This window comes from Haliotis rufescens, unplaced genomic scaffold, assembly GCF_023055435.1.
Source record: "Haliotis rufescens isolate VD_foot unplaced genomic scaffold, xgHalRufe1.0.p SCAF_11, whole genome shotgun sequence".
Classification (NCBI taxonomy): domain Eukaryota; kingdom Metazoa; phylum Mollusca; class Gastropoda; order Lepetellida; family Haliotidae; genus Haliotis; species Haliotis rufescens.
Genome location: NW_025963791.1, coordinates 19,378,724 through 19,390,806, shown reverse-complemented (window position 1 = coordinate 19,390,806; position 12,083 = coordinate 19,378,724). Strand labels below are relative to the sequence as shown.

The 12,083-nt window shown below is 38.5% G+C and overlaps 1 protein-coding gene across 1 annotated transcript; it reads right to left on the bottom strand.

Annotated features, from left to right (window-relative positions):
• Positions 1-448: 448 nt before the first annotated feature.
• On the bottom strand, positions 449-11,233 carry LOC124137262 (BUB3-interacting and GLEBS motif-containing protein ZNF207-like). The gene is made up of 10 exons (XM_046503494.2): positions 11,080-11,233; positions 9,355-9,481; positions 7,910-8,045; positions 7,491-7,676; positions 7,151-7,169; positions 6,841-6,976; positions 6,246-6,449; positions 5,422-5,542; positions 5,259-5,288; positions 449-4,017 (listed from the first exon to the last, which is right to left on the bottom strand). Exons 1-10 carry the CDS (start codon positions 11,229-11,231, stop codon positions 3,890-3,892), a joined length of 1,239 nt encoding a protein of 412 aa, XP_046359450.2. The 5' UTR covers positions 11,232-11,233; the 3' UTR covers positions 449-3,889.
• Positions 11,234-12,083: the final 850 nt, after the last annotated feature.

The following is a 12,083-nucleotide window of genomic DNA, read 5'->3' as shown; positions in this document are numbered from 1 at the left end:
GAGACTGTCAAATACCCCACGTGGAATAAAGCCAAGTGCAGCTTCAAGCAACAGCATTTGTTTGTATTGGACATTGTGAGCGACCTCGATTTTAACAGTATTTGTTATACAACAATGAGGATGAGCTCAGCGAAAACATACCAACAATCAGGGATTGGAGTGTTAACCTCGCTTTGCACAGTATTTCAGTTCTATCATGGAGTGTCAGCTTAATGTGGGAAGAAAGCCTTATGTGATGCAGGTGTCAAATGTTTACCACTGTAGAGCATGAATTTTAGTCTTTTTGAATTGTTACTTGATATTATATACATACATACAGGTAATATTCCAAACATTCAGGTGCAACACTGAGCTGAAAGGATTGCCGGTCTTGATAAAAAATAATAATAATATATTTGGGCATCATTCTCTGTGCTCTTCAGCTGTTCCCAAATTGAAAAGTCAAAAATAGTTGGGCATATGTTTTTATTTCAACATTTCTGACTTAAAAATAACAATGTTTACACGACATGTCAAGATGAATAACAATTTATTGAATGGACAGATGATCACTGATTTCTCCAGTGGGAATACTGTATTTATTGAATGTGGTATCCTGCATAATAATGTTGAGTTATTGTTCACAAAGAATTCAGGTAATACATCTTTAACTGTATAAATGATCTACACTTCCAGAAAAGAACTGTTTGTCTCATATATACCATACACATATACAATGCATATATGCCAAACATCTCCGACTTTGTATTCTCCAAACAATGAAAGAAAACAAACTAGAAAGCTGTTTGTACTGCAAGGAAAAATAGCAGCAGCCCAACTCCTTTTCCTGAACACTCCTCAACTTCCCACCAGAATGGCATGAACAACCATTTTCACTTTTTAAAGACAGCTGACCACACCCAATTTTCATCTTCAATCCCTTGTCTGATTCATACAACTTTGTACTTTCATAACTCAACTTCCAGTTTGGGACAAAATGTACCCAATGCAACTTTGAAACAAAGTCCCATGCCTCCAGCTACCTTATTGGTTCAGAACACACAGAAGCAGAAATACATTAAGAAGGACCATTCCAGTGACCTTCAACTTACATGAAGGTCACTCAAAACCTTCCCACTTCAATGTGGCACTATAAGAAATCTATGTACCAGATTTCATCTTAATACAGTCAACACTTCTTGAGTTGATTGTGAACATATCATTTTATGTATAACCTCGACAGTAAATTTCAGTAACATCAGGTGTCATATTTGAGAACATACAAAAGGGCTCTCCAGCATAAAACCCAATTGTGAAGTCTCTAGGTGGAATTCAATGTGGAAAAAAAAAGGAGTGAGTGAGTGAGTTGGGTTTCACACCGCTTTTAACAGTATTCCAGTTATATCACGGCATGTCAGCTTAATGTGGGAGGAAAGCCCGAAGTGATGCAGGTCTCAGACCTTTACCACTTTGATGAAACCCACGAGCACAGGTATGGTGCTGACAAGTGACCTCAAATCCTTTGTAGTTTGTTTGTTGTTTAACACCACACTCAGCAACATTCCAGCTACATGACGGCGGTCTGTAAATAACCGAGTCTGGACCAGACAAGCCAGTGATTGACATGAGCATCAATCAACGCCAAATCAATCTGGGGCAAAATTCATTTCATCCAATTCGGCTCACAGTATCTTAAACATGATTCTTTCGTAGACTTATTCTCTCCAATGGCTCTTGTAACCTCAAAGAAGGGTTCCTCCACATGAAGACAACCAGAGCTTTCTGACATTCAGATGACTTCCCAAAAACATCTTTCAGAAAACAAACATGCAACACACAAATCATCCTTTGAGTGTCACATCAATACTGTTTGCTCTGCACATCCTTGCTAGATTCTTGGCTTGGCCTCATAGAAATGCCATTATTCAGGATAAAGGAATCTTGAGTCATGAGCACCATATAAACCAGACACTTTTTCCTGGGTTGCTTTGACCTGCTCGCACCAATCCTCATACTGACGCACAGCCACAGTATGTAGCACGTGTAGTGCATCTATACATGAATGCAAGTTGAAACCTCTCAGCACCCATGTAGATTGATTGTGGCCATATTGTCCCACATCGATGTAAGAGCTTACATGTATTGTCATGTTCTTCCCCTCACCCCCCTGTTAATAAATGATGCATATATGAAATTCCTAACTGTATCTTAAGTGACTTGAACTGAGCTGACTACTTGTAATGTATCAGTAAAAGTTAGAACATATTTTTATCAAAATAGGCAATACAACCATTGTTATTGTGTTTCATCCATTTTAGTTGTGGTGGAGTCCATATACAATGAAGCTTCTTGTGGTGCTTATTAAATAACAGCAACTATTCAAGTTATTACCAGTGCAGTACCTACCGCCGAGGTACTCACCATGTTTATCTATTTTGATTCTGGTCCATGCTTCGCTAGTGGAACTATTTAACAGCTGTCGTCATAATATACTTGGGAGCGTTATCTTGAAGCCTAGAGGTTCTCCGGCTTAACCCTAGGACGAGACTTAGAAGATATGGATCAACAATGCACGGAAGTCGCCAACATATTGTTGGGGGCCACGAAAGCCCAACAGCTATGACCGCTGTGACTAAAGATCAAGAATAAAGCAATAATTTGGCAAGATCTAGTCACACGAAGCCAAACACCTCACTGAATGTTAACTTTCAAGAGTAATGTGAAAAATATGGTTATGCTTGCAGTTTCAAACATTTTAAATATTTCCTTTGAATAATAAACAGTAGAATTCTAAAATACTGAGTGTTACCTGCACTAGTAGTTTGTACTTAAAAACATGTACAACATGCAGTAGAAACATCTCTTATGTTCAGAAAATGTATGTAGAAATATTTGATATTTCTGCATAAAGATTTTTCAATGAATGAAATAGAAAATGTTTGTCACCAACAATATAGTTGGGGGCCTTAAAAATATTAGCCCAACAGCAAAGTACTGCTGTGACCACTTGCCTGATAGTGATCCATTTTGAACAGCCCTAATACTACAAATATGGAGAGAATATAAACACATCACCAACCGCAGTTGGGGGCCAGGAAAAGCCCAACAGCTGGCAAATACTGTCGCTGTGATGTTTCACTTGCCTTGAACACTGATGGTAGACATCCATTCTCAGTACAGATAATTTACACAAGGTTAATTCCAGTTCTACAAAATTCAAGATGGTGCTAGTAGCAGACATGCAAAATGAAAGTTTTAATGCAACTTAAAGTATCACCGACACACACAAGCACAGTGAACTAACCTCCTTCCTGGTCAGAACCCAGCTTCAATAGTCAACCTTTCTAACAGCAATGACGTGTTAACTTCTTCGATCAATAAATTCTCTTTAACCTGAACTTTGGACCAATAATTAGAGAACATTCTAAGGTGTGGAAAAAAAAGAAGAGAGATGTACTTTCAGTGGAATCCAGTAGTGATCTAAATTATTTTCTTGTTTTATTATTTAATATTTAGAAATAATTACCTAAGAATATCATAAAAGCCATGAAAGTTAATTGTACTAACCAGTTTGTGCAGGTAAATCCATTTCTGGAACATAGCACTAGCGCTAAAATGGTCAAACACAAGCCATTTAAATACACTTTTTATTCACATTTTATTACAATTACAAACCTGTCAAGTACTCGTGGATCAAGAGACGGACAAAAGTAAAAAATCCATTTGTACATGAAACAATGTGACTTACCGGGAGAGTACTTAGTCTAGCTTGACACTCATGTCAGGACCTACCTCTCGCAGTGTCACTCTGGCTTGGCAGTGTCACATTATGAATACATGATATTTTACATGACAATGAGTTATGATGATAATTAAAACAATACTGAGACCTAGGCCCCACCCCGAGTAGTCAGTACCGCCCACCCTGAGCCATGTGTTGAGGTTGCTGCATCATATTGCCGCCACCCCCCTGGTACCCGCCCATGTTGAAGTTGCCACCATTGTTGCCCCCCATTGGAGAGTTGCCCATCATTGGTCCTGGAAACAAGAACATGTTGTGTAAGTTACTGTAACAGAGGATTGTTAACATTGAAACAGATGCTGCACTCATCTCAAACATATTATTCTTATAGTACAGGGCTTGATTTAACGAACGAGATATAGCTTGCACTCGGTGCATGTTCACTAAATTCTTAAGTCGACCGAAATCTGCATGTCGAAATCCATGTTGTTTAAGAACAGAATGTCTAGTTCGTTACGGGATTTTGATTGTTCTATGCATAGACATGTTAGTCCAGCGAAAATGTAACCCAGGTATTCCAGCCTAGTTTGGCAAGGGTGGAAACTGGACTTTTATAGTTAGCTAACACCCTTGCCTCGAGAAGATGGACTAAACCATGTTGCATTTATATCAGTACCTATTAACTATACTGACAGTAGTACTTCCAACACTTGCGGCAGATGTAGTTCTAGGTCTAGCAACATTACTAATAGTACTTGTAACAGAATCTGACTTCCACAAACAGAACCACTGCCAATGTCAATGCATGATTTATTATCCATAAAATTCTGACATACTGGACACATGTAGAAATAAATAATAGATAGCATTTTTCAGTATCTGGTTGCACTAGTATACCTTTTATATAGCTAAATCGAGCCTTGTAGTAAATTCAGTAAAGCTAGTAAAAAAGTGTGAACATGACAAACTAAACTGATGAAACTGGTGATGTCAACTTCAATTCAACTCAGCAATGTTTTAGGGTTTTTTTTAAATAACAATTGTCTTGCTATACGAGATCGGTTAAAGTTGTTTGTAATAAATATGCAGGCGAGGTGACAGTTGATGATTTGGAAATAATTTTAGTGATAACTAAACCAGTGACTGGTTTAACATGTGAGGGTTGCAACAATAAGCTGTGACAATGTTGATACACTACCAATTGGTGGGACAGTTGCGGCTGCTACAGTGATCGCAATTGACATTAAATAAGGTTCACTAATCAGCAAGTGTGATGTAGTGATAATGGGTTTGTTTCAGTTGTGTTGTTTGGTTTACAGCTGATGGTGACTGAGTTTGACAAGTTTTTATCCACATAAGAACATGTTGAGTTTATGTCTCTTCAGAATTCATAAATCGTGTTAATCTCAGATGATAATATACAGCAAAGCAGCTGGGACTTTGGAAATGACCATCAGTACATAATATACATGATTGTGAAGACCTTGTTCAGCTGTGCATAATTCATAAACGGGGATTGTTTTTTTTATTTACTTACCTGGCCTCATTCTTGCATTGCCACCATTACCTACGAAAAGAAAGGGACGACTCGTAAGCAACAACTCAAGATATCAAAGAATCTTGTACAATGTAATTTTTATTAAATCTTATTTGCAGCTTTGTACTGCCTGATCCTGTTTCTCATCCAACTATCTACCCACCTGCTTGCATCATGCCACCAGCGGCCATCATTGGAGGCTGTATAGGAGGGGGTATTGAACCAGAGAGGGACACACTCAGTCCCCCTCGCTTGTACTTTGGTACATTGGCCCTTCTCTCCTCCTGAAAAGAGATTACAATTTTGGTTGACAAATATCTCATGACTTTAATACTGCAAAAACAAAACATGAAATCTCTGAGAATGTCAATCCCACCATGTTCCTATTATCTTGATAAGTTAATCACAAATGACAGTATCCATGCTCGTTCAAGAACTCCTCTCACAAGTTTTTTTTTTGTTTGTTGTTCAATGCCACACCCAGCAACATTCCAGCTCTATGAAAGCTGTCTGTAAATAATCGAGTCTGGACTAGACAATCCAGTGATTGACATGAGCATCGATCTCCGCAATTGGGATACAATGACATGCATCAACAAAGCCTGACCACCCAATCCCATTAGTCGCCTCTAATGACATGCATGGGTTGCTGAAGACTAATTCTAACCCAGATCTTCACGGGTCCTGCTCACAAGTATTAACCTGATTTACTTTGTCAAACATCTCGCAAAAATATTAGAGACAACATATAATATTTGAATCCAAAAGGCTGATGCAAAATAGAAGATGGGAGATGGGTTATGACAAAAGGTCATAACGTACTTAGATGCTTGAAGTAGTTATGTTAGTATCGCTTGCTGAACTTGCATACCATTGAATCGGAACAGAATAAGACACTGGTAAAGAACGTTTGATTAGCATGTCTAAGACTTTTCACTAACCTGTGACCAGGAACAAGGACATTAGTCCCTGTATGGAAATACTTACCAGTGATATATCCTCATCTGGGTGCATTAACCTAGAAGTCAAACCTGAGCTAGACTCTGGTTTTTTAATCATAGGAGCCCCAGTGATAGTAGCACTTGAGAGACTGGCATTGCCTGATGTTGCTGCAGCAGGGAATGTAGGTTTCATTGTGCCCATGTTGGATGACTGTTGACCTAAACTACTGGACGTAGTGGAAGGCTTCGACTGGAGGAGAGAAGGGGGAAAGTTTCATAAAAATGTTATGACAGCAGGAGAAACAGAACAGAAGAAAGAGCCTTCTTATTCCCAAGTAAGTAAAATATAGAAATAGGAATTGCAACTATAGCCAATCACAGCAAAACATTAAGAAAACAGAAACGGCACACACAATGACATCCACTATTTTCTTATGCAGATACACATGCATTATCGATGTGATAACATTTTGTTTCCTGGGATGCCTCCAAAAGTGAACATAGCTGAAGAAAGTATATGTATAACAATACTTGTCAGTTGTATTTGTTCTTAAATCCTTTACAACTTATGCTAACCTTGTGTACTTCAGCATCATCTAAATACTGAACAAATTATCTGGCTACCATCGCCACAGACATACCTGGGCTGCTGCTGGAAACAATGGTTTTGATGGCCCCATTTGAGATGGGCCTGCCTGAGACATCCGAGGTGGCATCCCCATTGGTCCCCTGGGTCCCATGTTTGGGCCCATTCCTGGAGGCATGTTGGGGGGCATTCTGAAACAAGTATGACATAGCTTCAGATCTGACAACTTGATAGCCAGATCTATAGATAGAATTCTGTGACATCATATGTGTGTGTACAGAATGCATTCAATTTTACATGACATTAGAACAGATGGAATTAATGACAGCTTATCTTGTTTGTGCATGATCTCAATTACTACTTACCCCATGTGTCCCATTGGCCCTGCAAAAGTTCAAAACATTCTTTATTTACATTTTTACATTGTTTTGCATATATGTTCAAGGTGCATCTTGCTGAGATTAATGAATACAAGTTTTCCATTTCTCGAAGATACAAGGGAAGTTAGAGTTACAAATGGAACAAAACTTTATCACTGTTTGCAGTGTAAAAGCAAATGCTATAACAAGGCTAAAACTATTTCTCATCTGTTACGATGGTTACCCATTAACATTTAATAGGACAATAATGACAAGGGTATATACACCATTGTTCACCACTTGCATAATTAACATTATACATGATAATAAATTCACAAACACTTACCCATCGGCGGCATAGGTCCCATTGGTCCCATAGGTCCCATTGGCCCCATCGGACCCATAGGCCCCATCGGTCCAGGTGGAGGCATCCCTGGGGGTCCATATGGCATGCTGGGGCCTGGACCAACCATGTTGTTGAACTGTGGGGGAGCAGCAGGCATACTGTCTTCATCATCATCTTTCAGCCCCGCTGATAATAAAGGAATAAGCAAGATAAACAGCTGAAGAAAAGATTATTTCAAATTTCATAGAACATTTTATCTTCACCAAAACATGTTTCACAAGTTCTAGCTAAACACTCTGAATCTTTAATCACAACTATCACAGTTTATTCATGTATATTACTGCAAGTCTTCTGTGTTTGATAAATCTACATTCTTAGACATACTTGTACTAAGTGTCAGCCATGTCCTGGCAGCATACCTTGTTTGCCTGACTTATTTCTCTCATGTTCCTTCACATCCTCTTCAGGAATTCCTTCCATCCCATAGATCTCAATCTCTATATTGTTTCTCCCTGGCAATGCATTGGGAACTTTGTCAACCTTTTCCTTATGTACCTACAACACACCAAGCATGTATTTATCTGGGAATAGGTCACTGTCAGCATTACATAATGTTTTTATCCAGGATCATATTTGGAGACAAGAGACACATTAACAACGAAAACAAATGTTAAGTGAGCATGGTGAGTGGGTGAGGTTTTATGCTGCTTTTAGCAATATTCCAGCAATATGATGACGGGCGACACCAGAAATGGGCTTCACACATTGTACCCATGTGGGTAATCCAACCGGGTCTTCGGTGTGACGAGCGAACGCTATAACCACAAGGCTACCCGACCGCCCCGTTCAGTGAGTGAAGAACATGACAATGGGTCTGCTTCACCACATTCCACTAGCAAAACAATCACAACTTATTGAAGTAATAGATGAAGTGCTTACTCAGCATGCTCAATCAGATCAGAAGAGTGAGTGAGTGAGTCAGTCAGTCAGTCAGTTATATAACAGTGTTTCAGCTTTGTGTAGGAGGAAAGCCTGAGGTGATGCAGGTCTAAGACTTTTACCCCTTTGATGTCAGATCAGAAGAATATTTACACCTTTTCATGTCAAAGTAAATCAACATGAGCATTTATATCTTGGTTATCTTATATACTACTCAAAAGAAGTTAAAGATCACCCAGTAAATTCACAGTGCAGATGCCATGATAGATTAACTGTAGTAATATGAAAGAATCAAGTGGTCCCTAACTTTTTGAGTTGTATGAATCTAAATATATGTAAAGTAGTGAGTTAGTTGGGTTTAATGCAGCTTTTAACATTATTCCAGTTATATCACAGCATGTCAGCTTAATGTGGGAGGAAAGCCTGAAGTGATGCAGGTCTCAGACGTCTACCACTTTGGTGAAACCCACGAGCACGGGTATGGTGCTGACAAACCAAGAATCATAATTGAGGTGAATCGGGATTCGAACCCACAATCATGGGTTCCTGGCATACCCAAGGGACACAACTCTGCACAACGAATCGTGGCGCCTTAGACGACTGGGCCACCCGTGTCCCCCCATATGTAAAGTATAAGCAAATATGCTGAGTGAGTGAATGTGGTTAAACGCCGCTTTTAACAGTATTCCAGCAATATCACAGCGGAGGACACCAGAAATTGGATTCACACATTGTTCTCGTGTGAGAAATCGAACCTGGTCTTCGGCATGACCAGCGATCGACAAACATACTGAAAATACTGAACAAAAAGATAACTACTTCTGTTATTTAAAAAAATATTCTGCCTTGTCAATCTTTCACAACAAAGAATTGGCACAATGTTATGATGGAACTATCACTCTACCACTACTCATCCTGAACTTACCTGCATACAGTGGATGGACAGACCTGGTCCTGTGTAGAGCTTTTTGTGACAGATGTGACATTTGAAATGCTTTGCCTTCTGATGTTGAATAAGAATCTTTTCATCATCGAACTCTCTGTTGCAATACCTGTGATTACTTAAGGATCATATAAATCATTGAATAATTACACATTGGCTAGAAATTCCAGTTATATCACAGCATGTCAGTTTAATGTAGGAGGGAAAGTGATACAGGTCTCAGATGTTTGCCACTTTGGTGAAAACCTACAAGCACAGGTATGGTGCTGACAAACCTAGAAACAATCAGGATGAACTGGGATTAAAATCTGCAATCATGGTGTGCCTAAGGAACACAACTCTGCCGTGTGACTTGCAGGGCCTAAGACAACTTAGCCACCCATGCTCCTGTTGCCAGCTTGAAGCTTGACTAGACTAATCAAGCTCATTACTTCATTACCTGCTGACCTTTTGCAGGTAACATGGGTAAACTGTACTTTACATCCAAACATTATATGGATCTACTTTTGATTACATTGTATTAATTTGTTAAAAGAGGTCAGATAGCCCACCCTATCTAACAACTAAATCAAAGAATAGGAAAGGATTACTTTATCACCTACTAACACTAATATGGCTTATGATCGAAGCATCACTTGAGATCAGTGATGCACAACCAAACTGGGCAAAATAGCTGTGTCTGAAAAATTGAAGTCTTTCATCATTTGATACTGGTTAATGGGCAGTAAAATATTTCATCATAGAATATTGCTGTTCTTGGAGAGGGGTCAAGAGAAAACAGCAACACAGTTTTACCGAAAACAGCAACAATAAACATGATAAACTTACAGAAATGCACATGATGTATGGCCAGTAATATCACAAATAGGCCTATACAAGTGCATGAAAACTTTGTAGCTGGCCATTTCACAAGAAGACTGGTGAAGATGTTGCGATTTTTGCTAAAAATGCGCAGCCGTTTTCTTTGCATTCCTTGGGTTGGTTGGTTTTCTTGTTTAACACCACATTCAGCAATATTCCAGCTATATGACAGTGATGTGTAAATAACCAAGTCTGGACCAGACAATCTAGTGATTAATATCATGAGCATCGACCCATGCAATTGGGATCAATGACATGCATCAAGAAAGTCAGCGAGTCTGACCACCCGATCCCCTTAGTCCCCTTTTACAGCAAGCATGGATTGCTGAAGACCTATTCTACCCCGGATCTTCACGGGTGTATTCCTTGGGGGAAGGTATTGGCTACTCATGCTGGCCCCATGACAGCGGTAGAAACTAACATTTTTAGTCCACTAGTCCTTACAATGACAACATATAGCAAAACCCTTAAAATGGCAAATTTCTACTACTCCTTATGATACCCTAACTACTGAGCAGTTTGGCAAGGACTTGCAGGACTAGTGCCATTTTCTAACGCTGCATGTGATAACTTTTACGGTCCAAATAATCAAATTAGAATGACAATCATTCATAAATGAAGAGAGACGCATCTGTGACAAAGAAAAGATAACTTAAATTAATTGTAAAAGATTATGTAAACCTATGTATGAGGCACTTGAAGTGATGCTCAATTATTTCATAGGCTAGGTCTAGCTCTCATTACATGACGACATCAGTCATCAGCCAAAAACCATCAAAGCAATACCATGAGTCAAAATCTACCACAAAACGGTATGTTTTTAAAAAACAAGTTTTACAAGGATACCAACACCATGGCTTACTCTGCTTCTTCTTCTTCCTTCCCATTGTATGACTGACTAAACTGTAAAACAACGGTAAATTATACCGCTTACGAACACTCCTCGTACCAAAATGGCGTTGCCTGAACGTGAAAGCCCGGATGAAGACGGTGTACATCGAGATAATTACCCGTGAAATATTATCCACTTTTTACTTGGTAAAGAATATATCATGAGGTGTTCTTATTCATGGTGTAACAAAGATTTAAACGGAACAAATTAATATGACAGAAAGCAACTCGTAATAAAAAGAAAACAATCTGTTCTGTTTCAAACAACGACAGATATATGACAAAACGTAGCGTTGTCTATAATATATATATATTAACTATCTATGTTGGGGGTGGTTGTTTTTAAGAACCTAACGGAGATTGGGTCGTTATAATGTGTGACTGAATGAAATAAATTAGGTTTATTCGCAATCATTGATAAATCCATTCATTTAAAAATAATGTATGAAAATTTAAAGCAACATCCCTAATATGGGTTGTAGAGCGTATACGACTGTTAATAAAGTAACTATTGAAGGGGTTTATTATTTTATAAGGTCACATGATCTACAATGAACAGTAAACAAGAAATGGCGATAAATAATTATTCCATTCTTTAGAAATCATATATGTCATTAAATAGTTTAATGTTTTAAAACTAGATCAATTTTCTGATGAATGAAAAAAACCAGGACCCTAATGCATGCAGATAAACAACTATAAGACATTATTATTATCATTATTATCATTATTATAATTACAATGATAATAATAAAAATGGATATAGCTTTCGGAATATGTTGAATTGTCAGGGGCACCGTGTGTTGTGTTAAAAGTAAGATTGTTTTATCTGATTATGCAACGACAGAATAGTTCCTGTTAGCTGTAACTCTCTTCCCACACATACAATTAAACCACTACTGTAATTTTATCTCCTTTTATAAGTCACTTCCTCTACTATGCGGTTGTAAAACGCATCA